Raw genomic sequence first — 18,437 nt, forward strand, 5'->3', positions numbered from 1 at the left:
TTAAGCCAAAACAAATCGGAACTCAGTGTTCAGGCTACAACTAAGTCTGAACCGCAGCGCTATATTTAAACATGGTATTTTTGTATTTTAATAATTAACCACTGGGAAAGAGCAGCCTAAAAAACTGTAGCGTAGGCTATTTTCAAGGTATCTTCTCTTCCAGCCCCGTCTTAGTGCCGTGGAGTACAGCTGAGGACCGGTTGCGGAGAATGGGGCTGCTTTAAAGTGTTCATTCCCTCTAAAGGTTTGCGTCCTTCCCCTGTATTCTTAACTGTGCAACTTAACACTTAAAGCAAGATGATAAGCAGTAATCATAGAGCCATAGAATGGTTTGGGTTGGAAGGAACCTTAAAGCCCACCCAGTGCCACCCCCTGCCCTGGGCAGGGACACCTCCCACCACACCAGGTTGCTCCAAGCCCCCTCCAACCTGCCCTTGAACCCCTCCAGGGATGGGGCAGCCACAGCTTCTCTGGGCAACCTGGGCCAGGCTCTCACCACCCTCACAGCAAAGAAGTTCTTCCCCAGATCTCAGCTCAATCTCCCCTCTTTCAGTGTCAAACCCTTGTCCTATGGCTCCCCTCCCTGATCCAGAGTCCCTCCCCAGCTTTCCTGGAGCCCCTTTAGGGACTGGAAGGGGCTCCAAGGTCTCCCCACAGCCTTCTCTTCTCCAGGCTGAACCCCCCCAACTCTCTCAGCCTGTCCTCCCAGCAGAGGGGCTCCAGCCCTCCCAGCATCTCCATGGCCTCCTCTGGCCCCGCTCCAACAGGTCCACATCCTTCTATGCTGAGGACTCCAGAGCTGGATGATAAATAAACCGGTGTTTGAGTTGGTGTGTGATTTAGGAGAGTGGTTCTTTCCGTGGAGAGCCACGGAGCGGGATTATTTCCCTTTGCATTCATTGTAATACAGTTTTGACTGCGCGTAACCATGACCTCCTCCAGCTCAAGCCCATGTTTAGCAGAGGATGACTTGTGAAAGGTAATCCTTTGCCGTGTGATTATTTCATTACCATTCGGTTTTAAATAGCACGAGGCGGTTCTCTGCTTTTGAGGAAAAGTTTGTGGGTGTTTTATTGCTGGAGAAGCACCTGCAAGTCCTCGCCGCTGTGTTTTGACTGTCAGTGCTGGGGCCGGAGCCTGAAAAGCATCACGTCCCTCTCGTATTTGGGGAGGGCAGCGCGATGGAAAGAAGTGGATTTGGCCGGGCACCCGGAGTTAATGTGCACTTTGAATCCAGCGGTGGAGGAGGGATGAGGGGAAGGAAGGGAATTTTTCATGGTGTCGGAGCGTGGCAACCTGCCCTGGGCAGGGAACTCGTCCCGTCCCCGGAGAGCAGAGCGGGGTGTCATCCGAATTCACACCATTCCCTCATCTGCAGCTTTTGGGCACCTGTTTCCCCTACGGATGGCGGAAAAGTTGTTTTTAGAAAACTTTTATCTATATTTAAAGGAAGTGAAAAGATGGGGAGGGTCCTTTTATCCTGCGCCGTCCCCTCCAGGGCTGTAGTACTGCAGCAGGCGTTGCGTCTTCCCAGCGAGAAACACAGCAGAGGAGCCAACTTTTCTTAAAATTAGGTTAAAACTTTCTTTTAGCCTTTATCCTGCTTTGTGAAAGAGCAAATCTGCAAGTGGGTGAGGGTGGAAGAGGGCACCCGAGCGTGGAGTGCTGGGGGGGAGGGCGAAATGCTGGGAAATAAATGGGATTTTTTTTTTTCTGTAACGAGCATCTGGTGGGAGGGAGCTTACCTGGCTCTTGCCAGGGAGTTTCAGAGCCGTAGCCTGAAGAGGGGCTGCGAATGTGGGGTTTGAACCTGCCACGGAAACGTGTTCTTGTTGCTCTTTGCCTTCCCCAGCAGGGCCGGCAGCGCCTCGGCAGAGCTGGGACCCGGCACCGAGTAAGAGCCCTGCAAAGCGCTTTGCCTCTGATGCTGGGAGAGAGTCGGAGGGAGCTGGGGCTGCTTGGACAAACACGCTTTTCTCCTCTCTGCCCTCCCTCCCCACCTATTCCTATTTTTTTTTTTTCCCCCTTTTGGTGACTGGCTATAGGAGAAGCTGATCTGGAACCAGGCGATTCTTGCTCCGTGAGCCTGAGGAACCTCACAGGCTTCCAGATCCGCTGAACCGAACGTCTTTCAGATAAAGATCCCAGACAGTAGGTAGAAGAGCGGCTCCAGCTTAGAAATATACCTTGTAATGAAGCTAATTGACATAAATCTTCAGAGCTTAATGCCTTTAAACTTCTGGAGCTTGAACCAGATTGGCCTCAAGACCCAAATTCTGCAGCCAGCCCCCAGGGCTGTGGCAGTGTCCCAAAAATCCTGCTGCAGCTCGGGTTTGGTGCCCGGGAAAGTGGATACAACAGTCAGTACCAAAGTCTTTGGTCTGGTTTGGAAACGAGACGTGTTTTGCACCATCCCTCTATTTCCCTCCAGTTCCCTCTGTTTCCCTCTAGTCTCGCATGGCCTTGATGTACTGGTGATATATGAAATTTTAAGGCTTTGCTGGGGAGCGTTTGCTGCTTCTGAGGGGCAAAAGCAGATAGAATTAGGTGTTTCTTGCCGAAATGGCGACTTCCAAAAATGTGCATCATGAGAGCTAAGTTACCTCTGGGTTCCAGTCAGTAACCTCTGCTGAGAAATATGAGCAATCAATACTTTTCGGTTATTTCCCGTTGGCTGCCGGCTGGAGCAGAAGCTGCCGCATCGCTCACGCGTCCTTCAGGCTCCGTCACAACTAATGAGAAATGGAAAAGTTCTTTAAAAAGCCAGCCCGGGGAGAGGAGCGGGGCTGATGGAGCCAAGGTGACTGCCACGAGCGCCTCGGACGGAGGGAAACGGTTAAAAGGCACAATTGGGGTCGAAGAAAAGCTCAGCATCACGAGGCAGACTTTAAATTCAGGTTTTTTTCCTCTTAACTGGTTCCAGTTTAGCTGATCCCACACTTCTCTTGCTGATACTGCAGAGCTGCTGATTTACACGGGAGCCTTAGGTTAGCTGGCAGAAAAAAAAAACAACCAACTTTTTCTTCCAGTTCTCGAAAGCTGCGTTTCTGGGGCTTCTTTATTCAGGCACCGTGAGTCTAAACAGCGAGACCAGATGACACGATGACTGGCCGTGTCACTTCTATTTGCAGCAACAGCAGATAAACTGGTGCTGGGACCAGTTGCAAAATGACCCACCCTGTCTGAGTTTGATTTTTGTCATTTATGGGCTGCCTCCATCCACTTGGAATCAGGATATATTTTTTTTGCCTTTTACGTGGCCTCATCCTTTTTTTAGGGCATCTTTTTAAACTTGAGCTTAAACCACAAAATCCCATTCCTTCTACAGCCAGCTGGGAGGTTTTGATTAAAGTTCTGAACGACTTGTCATCTGGAATTATGTCATCTCCCTTTTCCAGGGAGGTCATCCTCCCCCTCTGCTCTGCACTGGTGAGGCCACAGCTGGAGCACTGGGTCCAGTTCTGCGCCCCCCAGTTCCAGAAGGAGAGGGAGCTGCTGGAGAGAGTCCAGCGGAGGCTACGAAGATGCTCAGGGGCTGGAGCATCTCTGTGCTGAGGAAAGGCTGAGGGACCTGGGGCTGTTCAGCTGGAGAAGAGCAGACTGAGAGGGGATCTCATGGATGCTGAGCAATAGCTAAAGGGTGAGGGGCAAGAGGATGGGGCCAGACTCTTCCCAGTGGTGCCCGGGGACAGGACAGGGGGCAACGGGCACAAACTGGGACACAGGAAATTCCATCTCAACATGAGGAAAAACTTTCTTGTGAGGGTGGCAGAGCCCTGGAAGAGGCTGCCCAGAGAGGTGGTGGAGTCTCCTTCTCTGAAGACATTCAAAACCCACCCGGATGTGTTCCTGTCCAGCTTGCTCTGGGTGACCCTGACAGGAGGTTGGACTGGATGGTCTCCAGAGGTCCCTTCCAACCCCTGCTATTCTGGGATTCTGTGATTTTTTTCATACGTGTTTGAATTGTGATTATTGATTTTTTCAGGCTGGTCTTCAAAGCTCCCAGTAAACCAGCATTCACTATATTTCAAGCCCAGTAGAAGTGCTCATCCTCGTGGCTTTTTAGGGGCAGAGGATCCACGTCCTTTAATGACTCTCCTGTAGATCGCATCAACGGCTTCTCCCTGGTGAGATTTACTGCTCCCGGTGCATGTCCGTCTGCTCCCCACGAACAGGAAGGACTTCACTGGAGATCCAACTTGGCAGGAGCCTTTTGAGACTGTCTGGTGGTTTTGTTTCACCAAAAAAAAGCCCTCCCTGGTGGAGTTTGGCTTCAAGCCACCGCTGATTCCGCTTGGAAGCGGAGCTTCCAACTCCCCGCAGCGTTTCCAGGAGCCCCCCCCTCGCCGGCCGGGCGCTTTTGGGGGGCTGGTGCCGCTGCACCAAGCAAAGCATCGCGCTGGGATGCAGGCAGTGCAGGGCGGCTGGGGATGAGCTCCAGGAAAACTTGGACTCCTGCCCTTCCCTAAATCTGTCCTTAAAAGACCAGAAAAAAAAAGTTCTGTAAGAGTCGAAGTTTATTTTCCCCCCGTTCTCTGTTGCCAGTCGATGTATTGGCTTTGCCTTCAGCAGCAGCCGCTCTGAAGTGCCTCACAGGAACATTTTCTTGGGAGATTTCTGTTCAGGAATCTCTCACTGGGGGCTCTTTTTATTAATTTTATTTTTTTTTTTTTTTTTATTTTTCTGCTCGGTTGTAGATTGAAGACCGGGGTAAGCAACTGGACCTGAGCCTCTTAAGTGTCTCATTGTTCTTTGGGAAACAGTGAGCTTTAGTGCTTTAGGTTATTGAAACTTCTGAACTGACCAACTGAGGAGTGATTCATCGGGTCTTTTATCTTAACAGAATTAACTGAGTAATTGTCACTGTCGGTTCTCCCCCTGCAGCACCGCGTTAGAAAGCCTCCACTTACAAATTCCGCTCCGGGAGTGTTTTGGAAGAGTTTCTATTCTCATTTGAAAAAGTATCCTGTAGTTTGTATGAAAATTACAACTTGTATTAATATTTTAATTTTTTTTTTTGGTGGCAAATGCAGTCATTTATATGCAACTCTTAAGTGGACTTGAAAAGACACCATCTCAGGCAGTAGCTTGTACCTTTTTGCCTTAGTTGCATGAAGTTTGCCTTGAGCTGTTGACTGAGACTCGCTTAAATCAGGGGATGAAATTGTCTTTAGCTCCCTCTCCTGGGTAGTTACCGCGTTTGCCCCCCACGATGGTGCCGCTTTTGCAAACTTGAGATCTATTTTGGAACCCTTTCTAAGCACGGCTGCTCCGGGTGGAAGCGGTGAGGAGCACGGCGTCCGGGCGCAGCCTTGGGAAACGCGATGGGTTTTAAAAAAAAAAAACAAACCAACCAACAAACCCAAACCAAAAATACCCACCGAAACCCAGACGGGGGTGACGCCAAGTTTCCTTCGCCTGCTGCGATAGAGTTAGAGCTGCATTGCTCGGGCTTTGCTGCTGGTGGAGGTGGGGCTGCATGTTCTTACGGGGGTGAGCTGAGGAGTTTGGGGTTCCTGCCCTTCTCCCAAATTCCTCTGCTCCAGAGGGATGGTTTGGTGAGAGCTGTTTGTTTCCTGGCACTGGCAAGTTGTGGAAGGGAAGGCTCTGGGGAGTCCCAGCCTCTCTGCATCCCCTCCGAGTCACCCATCCCTACCAAGACATTTCCAGGGAAGGTGTTAAGGAGACCTTTTCGGGGTCAGAGGTGCCTTAACATCCTTTCCTGGATTTCTTCGGCAGCCACGTGGCGGGTGAAATCCCGGGGCTGCCTTTACCTTTTCCTCAGGCTTTATGAATAATGCAGCACATGCTCTTCTTTCTTTTTTTTTTTTTTTTTTTTTTTTTTTATTATTATTTACAGATTGAGAAAATCATGAGTTCCATCGGCGAAGGCATCGACTTTTCTCAGGAGCAGCAGAGGATCTCAGGTAAAGTACCCAGCACGTGTGTGTCCGTCTGTCCAAAAATAAAGGTGCTGGTTCCTGCCTGCGGAGCTCTATAACCTGCCGTGGCTCCCAGAGGGGAAGGGAAAAGGCTCTGGCACAGCAGGAGCAGACCTCGGCTTCCCAGCGTAACACTCCATACCAGCAATCTTAATTCAATACTCCCCTAGCTAGATTAATTTAATTTTATATAATGCCACTGTCCTTCCCTCCCAGCACGCTTTTTGGGGAAAGGGGCTGGGTGAAGAGAGTTGCAGCTGGGACCCCCCAGCCTGACGGGAAAGGGGGGGACTTGTTGATTATTATTAATGTTGATTAATACTCACCCCGTGACAGCAGTGGGTGTGTGTGGAGGCTCTTGTTTCCTGTTGAAACTGCCTCTTCATAAATATTGGGGCTTAGTATTACCGTTTAGGATATGGGAAATTTTGAGAGGCTGTTTTGCACCCTTGAATAGCTTTAAACAAAGATTTATTGCTGAGAATTGTGGAGGTTTTATTTTGGTGCCTTCCCATACGTGAAGGGACTCGTTATAGCCCTTCCTTTTTGGCGGAGATGAGAGTTGCTGGTTTGTGTGAGGGCTCTGGGACGCTCCTTCTGCTCTTCTGCAAGTAAAACTTCTTTGCTCTTGGGCAGTAAAACCAGCTCCAAGGGGGGGGCTGGCTCGTTCCCCCTGCTCACACAGCCCCATAACCACTGTGTTCTCATACTTAAAACCTCACAACTCAGTGTGTAGGAGGAAGATCAGGTTTTCTGCACATACAAAATAAAATTAATTTGCAGCTGAAAGATGGTGTCAGGAATCCAGCCAGTATCCCAGGGATACGGACTTCCACTGGTGCTGGCTCCTGCCATTGCTGTTGTTCTGGCCGTAGCCTCTGAGAAAGTCGCACTGATCCTCTGCAGTTCTCTCCTGCCTCTCAGAATATGTTTGTCTCGAGTTTCTGTTCTTCTCTGGTGCGGAGAAACAAAATTTTCTTTAAGCAGTCGGTCTGAAACGGAGCCGCTGCGGATTTGTCTTCTGGCTGCTCTCACAATTCCCACAACAATCCTGCTTTTGTTTCAAATCCATAATGCAGTAGCAAGATGCTCTTTTTTCCCGGCTTTTTTTTTTTTTTCATTATGTAAGTGGGGGTCTGTCCCTTTGGAAATGAGCAGAACCTCTTTATAACCCTCCACGCCCTCCTGTTTTGTTCTTTAAGGCTCTCAAAATCCTTTCAGCCCTGGGAGGATGGGGTGGGAATTTTGTATTTGGAGTCTTACATCGGAGCGACTGTGGCCAAGATATCAAATATCCATATTGGATATACTGTTGGAAAGGGTCCAGCGGAGGGCCACGAAGATGATCCTAGGGCTGGAGCACCTCTCCGATGAAGACAGGCTGAGAGAGCTGGGGGGGTTCAGCCTGGAGAAGAGAAGGCTCCGGGGAGACCTTAGAGCAGCCTTCCAGTACCTGAGGGGGGGCTCCAGGAAAGCTGGGGAGGGACTCTGGATCAGGGAGGGGAGCCATAGGAGGAGGGGGAAGGGTTTGACACTGAAAGAGGGGAGATTGAGCTGAGATCTGAGGAAGAACTTCTTTGCTGTGAGGGTGGTGAGAGCCTGGCCCAGGTTGCCCAGAGAAGCTGTGGCTGCCCCATCCCTGGAGGGGTTCAAGGGCAGGTTGGAGGGGACTTGGAGCAACCTGGTGTGGTGGGAGGTGTCCCTGCCCAGGGCAGGGGCGTTGGAACTCCATGATCTTTAAGGTCCCTTCCAACCCAAACCGTTCTCTGATCCTATGATATTATCTCCGTGGCAAATTCACCCATCCCAGCTGCAGGTTCACTGCCAGGTGTGTTTGGAAATAAAGCTGGAAATGAAACCATCACGGAGGGGCCGGTTTTCCTCTGGGATCTGTGGGCTCAGAGGTGGTGTCTGGCTCCTGGTGGGGTGCGGGGGGGTTGGTGTACGTCAGGTTGTGCGAGGAGGTGTCCTTTGGAGGCTGTTTGTGTTTCACAGCTTAAGGGATGTTTCTTGGGGACCAGGAACTCTTGAGCAAAACCTGTGCGGGGCGAAGGGTCCTGCTCAGGCAGTTTGTCTTAACTGGAGCTTGCCAAGGGCCAGGTTTTAGCGTGGTTGCAACAGAATAAGGCATAAAGAGCAGCCTCTGCCACCCAGCCTCTAAAACAAACCATCCGGAGTAGCTGCAGTGATTTTTCCAGCAAAACCAGCCCACAGAATGTTTCTTGCCAGAATATTTTAACATTTCTTCTCCAACTTTTCCACCTGTAAAACTCTAGATGCCCTATTGCTTCAAATCAGATAAAAATCATCACAATTTCTTTTTTCTGTATATTTCGCCTACATACTTCTGTGACCTTGAAAGATGTAGTTTTATTAATTTTATAGTAAAACTTTATAAATAGCGTGAGATGGTTTAGTTGTGCGTTTTTTCTTTGCTTTTTGTAATTTCCGTAAAACGGGATGAAGAAGAAGGCATCGTCATGTCATTTAGTGCATTGATTTTCCTCAAAGAGAGCAGCGTCCTCCTCCAGCCATGGTTGCAGCTATTAGAACTCTTATCTCCGCAATGCAGCATCGGAGCCACGGGAGACGATCCTGGGTTAAAACACTGGCGTTTCCGTAAATGCTGTGAGTAGAGGCGGCTGGGAGGTGGGGAACAGCAAACCCCACGCCGAGTTTGTGCTCAGGGTCCGGACTGGAGCCGCGGAGAGAACCAAGGCTCAGTTAAAAATCTTCCTCCGCTGCTTCTGCAGCGACCCCTTGGTTCTGCAGGATCCTTTTGTCCTTTTACCGTTTTTTTTTCCTATATTTTTTGTGTCTCCTTTGGAGGAAAGTAGATGTCAAGGGGAGCTGGAACTAACAGAGGAAGGAGGCTTTGATACCGGTGCAAATAGGATGAAAACCAGAGCGGTAGGAGGAGGGGGAAGGGTTTGACACTGGAAGAGGGGAGATTGAGCTGAGATGTGGGGAAGAACTTCTTTGCTGTGAGGGTGGTGAGAGCCTGGCCCAGGTTGCCCAGAGAAGCTGTGGCTGCCCCATCCCTGGAGGGGGTTCAAGGCCAGGTTGGAGGGGGCTTGGAGCAACCTGGTGTGGTGGGAGGTGTCCCTGCCCAGGGCAGGGGGTTGGAACTCAATGATCTTTAAGGTCCCATCCAACCCAAACCATTCTATGATTGTATGATTCACATGTCCCTAGATGTGCCTCCGTGCTGTTTGCAGAGCGGGGCTCTTTAGCCTGGAGAGGAGAAGGCTGAGGGGAGACCTTATCCGTGTTTACAAGTATCTAAAGGGTGGGTTGAAGGAAGATGGAGCCGGACTCTTTTCAGTGGTTCCCAGTGACAGGACGAGGGGCAACGGGCACAGGCTGGAACATGGGAAGTTCCATTCAAATATGAGGAAAAACTTCTTTCCGGTGAGGGTGCCAGAGCCCTGGAACAGGCTGCTCAGGGAGGTTGTGGAGTCCCCTTCTCTGGAGATCTTCAATCCCCGCTTGGATGCCGTCCTGAGTGATGTGCTCTGGGCAGCCCTGCTTTAGCAGGGGAGTTGGACTAGATGATCTCTAGAGGTTCCTTCCAACTCTGACAATTCCGTGATTCCGTGAAATAACCTACCCCTTTCCCAGCCGACTGTCTCGAGGTTTCCATGTTTCTGAGCTGCTCGGGAGGTTTATTTTAATTCTCCTCTTCCCGGGATGCAGCTTCGCTCTGGAAAGCAGCAGTTTAAGGGACCTCTCCTCCCCGCTGCTGCAGGCAGAGCCGTGGGTTCTCGGGAGCCCAGTTCTTGGCCATCAAAGGAGGAGATAATTGCTTGGCTTTAATGGTGCCTTTTGAAAGGGAGCTGTGTGTAGTGAGACACAGCGCACAGGGCTTGATTAAACAGATGCCGGTGAACTCTGTTGTCTGGGGACCAAAGGTGCCTAAGTATCATGTACTGCTCAGGGGTTTTAGAGAATCCACATCTTGGAATTGTTGTTGTAGGAAATGCTTTCTGCTGTGGGGACCAGTGCAGCTGTGGCAGTGCTGTCCCCTGGGATGCTCCCTGGGTGACCGAGTGCCACCATCCCAATAGCCAGGGACATTCCTGCCTTTTGGGGGACACAACCTTCTCCTGATGCCTCTTGGATTTCTTTGCCGGGGAGGGGAGGATCGTCCTCCCTGGCCACTTCTGCTGGGGCAGTGGCCGTGCTGGGAGTGGGACTGGGGTGATGCCAGCTGGGGGTCAGCATGGGTGTCGCGGTGGCCATGCTCTTTGGACGTGGTCAGTCTGCCACGTGCCTCAATGAGGGTGATGCTGGGCTTTTTCCGAGGGTTCCTCTAGGTACCGATATCCGCTAAAATCCGTTTGCAGGACGGGTGCTTCATTGAGCATGAATTCCCTTCTCTGCCTCTAAATCAGGAGCAAAGACAAAAGCAGAACTCGGGAGCTCGTTTGCCTTTCCCGCAGCGGGGTGGAGGGTGCTGAGAGCTGCCACCGCCAGGGGTTCTGTCCTTTTAAATCCTTCACCTCCAAACTGCGGCGTCTGAAGGGCGCCGGGTGGGCAGCGGCTCCTCCTGATGAGATGCTAATGGGTACCCGAACACAGGACTCAGGCTTGCCATAATAAAGCTTATCTCGGATCCATTTGTCACTTGGGTTTTTGCTCTGGGGAGGAGGAATCCACCCTGCGTTCCCAGTGGGAGTTTAACCTGTGCCTGCCCTGGGTGCTACGTGCTGATTAGGGCTTAGGTTTTCCTGGGGTCAAATCCTTTTTGCAGAGGGATGCGAAATAGCGCGTGGGTTTTGCTCTAATGCGATGACAACTGTTTAGCATCCTGCTTTGTGACGAGCCCTGCCCTCCCCGAGCCGGTCGGTGGCTGTAGCGGTGCGTGATGGATCGATACCGTTAGTGAAGAGGGCTGACATGGAGGGGAGAGGAGGAGCCAGAGCTTCGGCAAAAGCTGCCGTTGTGCGGGGAGTTTTCAGCAAAATGGACACCCGTCCCTGGGAGCCGGCAGCCCTGGGAGCTGCCTTGTCCTTCAGCCCTGTGTTTTCCCGTGGGATGTGCTACCTTACGCTCCGATTGGGATCTCTCACACACACATCAGCTGCTGGACATATTCCCTGTCCCTCCTTCCTTTCCTATAAGCGCAGGAGACAGAGGGGGGGCAGAGCTCTCCCATCCCCTCGCTGCGAGGATGAAGGCTGCCCTGGGCTGTGGGAACCCTTATATTTTTGTTTTCTAGCAGTATTTTAGCTTTTGCTCCTCCAGGCTTTGCCAGAGCTGCTTTAACACTTCAGATCATACCGCAGGGAGCGGGGGGACTTTCCAAACACTCTCACATCCTCAAAAATGGGTGGGCTTTGAGGATATTGGTGCTCCTGGCTAGTTCGGTGTCTGGAATTGATAATTTGGAAAGGTAAAATGCCTTGCTCGGCATTTACTGCGGAGATGAGTATTTTTGGAGCCTGTTTATACAAGCAGTGATTACACACAGTTGACTTGTGTCTCGAGAGAGCAGGGACCCTTGGAGTCAGGCTGGAACAAACCCAGGCTCCAAGACACCTGGTTTCAGGTCCCTGTTGTGCCCCAGATTTCCTCTACAAACTTGGGCAAATAGCTGCTTTCTGAACCATCGAGCTTTCCTCCATGAAAACAGGGTAAGACAAAACTTGTGTGTCCTGCCACGGTGTGATGGATGAGCACATTAAACTTGGGAGGCCCCTGGATGATAAAGTAATTAGATAAATCCTGGCATCTTTATAGAATTTGGAGCTAGAATCTGTTTCTTGGCCAACGGGTTCGACCCTCTCATTTCCTGGAAGAGCGTGTAATAAAATCTTCCAAATGTATTTCCCGAGGGTGGGGTGGGATAGGAGGGAGGAAAGGAGAGGTCTGTCACTGGTCCGTGTTGGTAGGTGCTTTTTGGAGGTTGAGGACTCAAGGAATCTCTTGAAGGATACCAGATTCCACCTGGCTTTGTTTTAAGATGAGGTTATTTTTTTTTTTGCCTGGGAAGAGACATTTGTATTCAGTCTGTGCCTCTCTGCATGTGTGTGTCGCAGTCACACATTCCTTTAGCTCCAGCAACCCACTTCGGAGCATCTCGCCCTTCCAGGGGTGGCTCGGAGGGATCGGGGAGCCCGGCTTTGGCAGCAGAAACTCAGCCCCACTGCACCGCAGCCCCTCATCTCGCTGCTGCCTTTGGCCAGGAGACCCGTGCGGTGCTGGCTGGGTTACGGCCACGTGTCGGGCACCGTTTCTCTCCCCAAAAATCAAGGAGATGAGCCGTCTCTGCTCAGTGAATCAGCTCGGTGTGGGCAGGAGGCACCCGCGCTGGGCAGGGAGGGCGTTTGGGGTGGACGAGTTAACTCTGCCGTGGGCTCGAGACGGGAGGAACGGGCTCGGTGTTTTACTTGACAAAAGAAGGAGAACTTTGTTAGCGATCTGCATTCAGCTAATTGATCTTAGTTCCAGTAAAGTCGGGTGCTGGCTGGATTTCTGGCATCTGATGGCATCAATGACCGCATTCTCCTCGCCCATCCGTCTTGCCTAATGCGCTGCCGGAGTTTATGGCCTCCCTCGGTGGATTTAAGGACTTTCAGCTGATGATCGTCCCCCGCTGGGGCAATAACTGCCTGACTTGGTTCTCTCGCACTTTTGCTTTGTGTCTGGGCAGTGGTTTCATCAACAACTTGCAGTTTTTTCTTCCCGGTGAAGCTGGGTCGTGTGTCCTCGGGCCACAGCGGGTCACGTTAAGCTGTTATCGGTTTCCCTGAGCAAACAGGGCGATGCTTTTTGTCCGACGTGACCCAGCTACTTATTTCTTCCTCCAAACAGACTCAAACTTTGCACTCGAGGTTGTTACTGAAACCATAACTTGTGAAAGGACCTCTCTGAACCCTGGTCCCCTCTCCCTTTCCTGTTTTCCTTGAAGCACGGTGTCTTACTTGGAAAATGTCTTGCAAGAGGAACTGAACTGCTTGGCTTGCTTTTTTATTTTTTGCAACTTTTAAATACTCTGATTATTTCTGACTACACTCTCTTGACTGTTTCCCCTATGCCATCCGCGGACCTTTTAAAGGTGGCATCCCTAAAGGGTGGAGCATATGGAGAAGGATGGAGCTGAGAATTAGGAGTTTATTTTAATCACAAGTTGAGGTCGGGCTCTTGCTGGGGGGCGCAGGGACTGGGATTCGCTCCTGTGTCATCCTCGTAATGTGCAAATATTAAGTATATTTTGGACTTCCTTATTTTCAATCTTGGGTGTTTGGGGGCATCTGTTTTCTTTTCTTTTTAAAGTAAAACCCTCCGTTCCCCTCCCTGCAGTACACACCCCCCACCTTCATTTTGTCTTGATTTTGAGTGGTTTTAAAACCAGAAAACCCGCACTTGGTATCTCTGCAGGTTTCCCTTTTAAAAGCAGAAATATGTTGACGAGTGCACTAAAGGCTGAGTAGAGTAAATAATTTTTTAAAATCGAAATTCAGGAGCTCGGAGGAAGGAACTGCTGCGGTTTCATTCCCCCTGCCAATACCCCGGCTGCTTCCAGAAACGCTGTAGTAGGCAGCAAGCAGCCTCCTCACCTCTCTCTCGATAAATTAATTCTGAGCCAGCCACAAATCACTCGGAACTGTCAAAGCAGACCTGGAACATCTTTTTTTTTTTTTTTTTCCTTTTGAAAACCCGAGCCGCGTAGTTCCATCATCGAGTAAATATTGAGAAGTCAGTAATTTCCACTGGAGAGTTCGAAAGCCGCCGTCTCCCTCCCCTCTCCCGCAGCCTCCGCCGTGCGGATGGAGGAGCTGGGAGGGGTAAGAGGATGAGGAGAAGGGAGGGACAGGCGATGCGAGAGCCGGAGACAGGGCTGCCAGCGCAACGGCGAGCCTGGAGCTCCCTGCCTTCAGACAAAGCCCGTCGCGGCAGCGCTCGGCGAGGACGCGGGATGGCTCGGTGAGGGGACACGGCTGCTGGCGGAGCAGGGAAGGATGGAGAAGGGAAGGATGGAGACCCCCCCCGAACGAGCGCGGGAGCTTGTTGCATAAATTCCAGGTTTAGCTGCTGCCCTTCGGCACGGGCTGCCGTAAGGGAGGGAGACGGAGCCCTTTTGTGCTGTCTGTGTTTCTGGTGCTGCAGCGTGCGCTGGGAGGACTGGGCAGCTCTGGACGGCCGCTCGCCCGGCGGAGGAGCTCTCCTGGGGACCAGAGCGGCCGGATCCCTTATCCCAAGAATTCCCAGCGTGAGCTCTGCCTTGTGCAGCCATTGCAGGGGCGGGGGTGGGAAGGATGGCTTGGAAGGTACCAAACAGCTTCAGCTGACCTGAAGGTTCAAAGAAAGGCAACCTGCTTTTCCTGATCATCTTTTCACTTGCACCCTTGAAACAGATGTGCTGAGAAGCCTGAAAAATTCTGCCTGTCTCGCGTAGCAGATTCCCCGATGAAAAGGAGATCTCTGAACTTTTTTGGGGGGTCATATTTAGGGTCTGAAGCTTTTCTAGAGGAGAGTGACAAGTCACTGGACTCTCTTCCCAGGGCTGAGGGAAGGGAGAGCTTTTCTGCACACCTTCCGTAGGGTGTCGGGAAGAACCTCATTTATCAGAGGCTGCGAGGAGGTGCCAGGGCATGTCTCGGACTTGAGCTGCTGCAGGAAGAGCAGAGAGCGTGCTTGCCTTGGGGTTCTTTTTGTTGTGCCGTGGTTTGGAGGCGAGGAACTGCAATGCCTCCTCCTCCTCCAGAGCTGCTCCCTGTCTGAGCGAGGGGCTCGGATGCAGCGGCTGAAGAAAATGAAGGAAGGGCAAACACCAGCGTGTACCGAGCACCTGGCAGGACCGAATGTGGGTGAAAACCATATCGATTCCTCTGTCTCCCTTGCTGTCAGCCCGTGCAGGGGTGTAGTTAGTCTCCGGTGCAGCCAGCCCGCTCCGAGCAGCGCGCTGCGATGCCACGCGTCCGGATAGGCAGTAAAATGACAGTGCCAGGACTCTCGGACTCGTGCTGGGGGTCACTCACACCTCTGCTCCTCCTGACATCCTAACGGGGAGAAAAAGCCCTTACCATGGTTTGCCTCTTTCAGGACTGCTGGGGGAAAAAAAGTATAAGCCCTTCTTTCCTTCTGCTGCAGTTTGTGTGCTTTCTTTGTCTTGCATGTCTTCCTGCGGACGGCTGCTCTGGCCTGGCTTCTGCTGCTTTTCTGACCCTCCGTCGTGTCTGGTTTGTGTCTGAGCTGCATGAAGATGTGTTTTCTCTTTAGCTGCTTTGTGCCTCCGACGCGCCCGGCCCCCTCCGCCGTTAGCCCGCGCAGGGTCGCGCACCCGACGTGTCACGGAGCAGAGGACCCACGCAGCTCCCCGCGCTTGTGAGCGGCTCCGCTCCCCATCCCTCGCGCCCAGGGCCGGCTGGGAATGCCTCGGGGAGTGTGGGTGGGGGGAGAGTTTGCTGCCCTCCTCCCGCCCCCTCCGGACGAGCCAAGGAGAGGATCCGCGTCCCCACGGGGCTGGGCTTCGTGTGTTTGCCTGGCAAGAAGCTGCCCCGTGCCCTGCAAGCGGTGCATGAGGTGCCGTGGTCCCAGGAGCGCTGCTAAACAGTTGGCCCGGGCGAGGTGTTTCTTTTTCTGAGTGTTAACTGGGATACAAATTAAACCCGGAGCCCGCCGAGGCGCTGGAAGCTCGTTGTCCATGGTCTGTGCGCACAAGAGGAATTGTCTGCCGGCTGATTTGTTGTACTCTGGGCATAATTTTTTGAGTTTCTTTATGGTAATGACTATGATGTGGCAATGCCATCTGTCTTCCTCAGAGTGCCGCTGCTACCGCCTTAACGGTTTCTCCCTTTTCAAGCGTCTGCCGATTCCTCTCTCGTCAGGTTCGCGGATGCTGGAGCAGAGCGTCGGGGAGTGGCTGGAGTCCATCGGCCTGCAGCAATACGAGAGTAAGCTGCTTTTGAACGGCTTTGACGATGTCCGCTTCCTGGTAAGTCGCTGGGTGGGACCCCAGGGGCTCTATCAAATGTCTCGGCCAAACCTCGACTCGTTACCGATAGCCCACGTCAGCCCCGGAGCTGAGCTGGGGTCTGCAGCCCAGCACAACCGTCCTGCGGGGAGTAGAAGGTCAGACAAAAGGAAGAAATGAGGATTGTGTTGGGTCAGGGTCGTTCATCTTCACATTTAATTCGGGGGTTGTAGTCTTTTCGCTATAATTTTGATATAAAATTTTATTTACTCTGCCCCCTAACTCTTTGCTATCCACTCTACTCCAGAAATGGGGACTGAATTCACTAGTGTTTTGAGGAAATCACTGAGCAGTCTGTGTTGTGGACTGGGAAGGAGGTGATGGACCTCTTGTTGGAAGTATCCTCACTCTGAGCGTGCAGGCAGGATGGTAATGAGCTGTACCTAATTGCGTTGACGCTGTTGGCTCTGAAACCTAATGATGACAAGACGGTAATGCTTGATGTTGAGGGGGTTTTTTAATAACCAGTGTCTTTAAGCTGCATGGTATAAAAATCTGAGATTTTGTATGAAATTATAAACTGCAAAGAGAGAAATTCTTGGTGCTGCAGGAGGGTTTTTCCTGCACGGCTTCAAGAAACGCTTTTTGAGTGTGGACTCGAAGTTTTGCAAATAAAGAATTTCCAAAAGTGGATGTAAACCTTTGGAGAAGTCATTTGAGCTGATGTCCCATCCTGCCTCAGAAAGGGAGCGGGGGCATCTCTTTGGTGCTGTGCCCGGCGCAGAGGTGACGTCCGTGTGCTTGGCATCTCTACCGTGAGCTGGGAGAAGGGGGGGGTCGGAAAACACGGGGTCCATGCGATGGTGGTGAGGGCACGTGAGGGGCAGCTGGAGAGAGGAGGGAAGCCTGGATGGGGTGTGGATGGGGGGGGGCAAGGCAGTGCGGCGTCGGGAGAGGTTGCTTAAAGGCAGGGTGTAATGAAGCTTTTAAAAAATGACCCGGCCAACAGGATAAATGTCCTTGTGAGTGTCCTGGGATCTCCAAGCAGCCCGAAAAGTTGAATACTGTGAATCCAGCCATACCTCCTGGCCACCATGGTGGGCAGCTTGTCCCCTTGTGTCCCCTTAGCCTGGCAGGGTCAGTGTTCCCCCCGAGAGCTGGGTTTTACTGTGATTTGTGCATCTCCAGAGAAGGAACTGCTGGTGACAGGCGATGGTTTTGCCACACACCCTTCTGCCTCTGCCACCTCCTGTTCCTGGCACCTTCCCTCTTCTCTGGGGAGGATTTGGGGCGAGCTGCCCCTTCAGAAGCCCTGGACACCCCCCACAGCTGTGCGGGACCAGGGCTCTGGACCCCCAGAATCCCACCCAGCTGGTCCCAACCCTCCGGTGGACCCTCGGCCAACTGGGACCGCTGCATTCAGGCAGGTGCATCCAGCTCCGTGCGAGGTTTCAGCATCCCCTGTGCACTGGGGTGGTCTGATGCGACTTCAGGGATGCTCTGGAGATGGTACGATGAATTTAAATTAAATAATACCCCGTAGATCCCTGCTTGGGATCCTCTGCTGGTGGGTCTTTGACCTTCGTGGTATCAGCGGGCTGCTGTCACTCCAGCAGTTAGCAGATAAAAACGCCTTTGCTCTGCCTGGCCCTGCCTGACAAGTGCGGTGATAAGACCTCTCTCAGCACAGGAGTTTAATAACGAAGGCAATTAACTTTCCACTTGTCCCCAGAGAGGGAGGAGCTGGAGACTCGGAACCAGGAATTTTTATTGACTGGGCTTATTTGCAGTAAATAGCAACAATTGCAAACTGTCTGATGCAGAATTTTGTCATTTATAATATGAAAGCCAAGGCTCCTTCTACATGTCCCATAATGTGATTTTATGGTGTGTGTGACAGAAGTTGCTTTTTAATACCGGTTTTCTTCCCCACCCAGTGCTTGGTCACAGCTCCCAGTGTGGGAAATTGGCTTCTGCTGGTTCCGGGAGGTGGGACTCTCTCCTCGTTCAATTTTTAAAAGGTCAAATAATTTCACAAAGATTTCCTGCAAACCCCTCGCTGGTTTCCATTTTGCTGCTTATCCCTTTTCCTAGGAAGTTGGCTCTGGCAGCGGTGCCACGACTGGCTCGAAATCCTTCCATCCGCATCCTGGGAACTTCAAGCTAATGCAGTCAGCCCAGTAGGAAAGCTGAATTATTAAGAGTCTTTTCCTCTGCCGTGTTACTTGCCTTCAGCTTCTGACGCGGGAGTAAAACCTTTGGCTACGGTACAAATGAGGAACAAGCAGTTAATTTGCTTTTAGTAGGGGTTTTGATGTTCTCAGATGAATTATTAAAGTTGTTGCAAACAGTGCATCTGGATAGTGCAGGGAGAGGGCCGGGATGCTCAGCGCCTGGCAGGGCAGGCTGTCCCTTCCTTTTTTCTTTTTTATGTAACAAGTTCTTTATTAACTGCCACTTTCAATCGCTAACGAAGAATATTTCAACCTAAGTGGTGTTATTTTCCTGCAGTTAAATGCTTTCTGTGAAAGGATTAGTCCCTATTAGGGCCTCGTTATGTTGAATATGTCAAGGTC

At 51.6% G+C, this 18,437-nt stretch overlaps 1 protein-coding gene across 3 annotated transcripts in view; it reads left to right on the forward strand.

The window, feature by feature from the left end:
• ANKS1A (ankyrin repeat and sterile alpha motif domain containing 1A) overlaps nucleotides 1–18,437 on the forward strand; it is a 111,902-nt gene that overhangs the window by 69,514 nt on the left and 23,951 nt on the right. For all 3 annotated transcript variants that reach the window (XM_074163346.1, XM_074163347.1, XM_074163348.1), the window contains 2 exons: nucleotides 5,861–5,927; nucleotides 15,776–15,882. In XM_074163346.1, the coding sequence (XP_074019447.1) occupies nucleotides 5,861–5,927; nucleotides 15,776–15,882 (174 nt within the window). The remainder of the gene's footprint in view (nucleotides 1–5,860; nucleotides 5,928–15,775; nucleotides 15,883–18,437) is intronic.

Source organism: Numenius arquata, chromosome 24 (genome assembly GCF_964106895.1).
Source record: "Numenius arquata chromosome 24, bNumArq3.hap1.1, whole genome shotgun sequence".
Lineage (NCBI taxonomy): Eukaryota > Metazoa > Chordata > Aves > Charadriiformes > Scolopacidae > Numenius > Numenius arquata.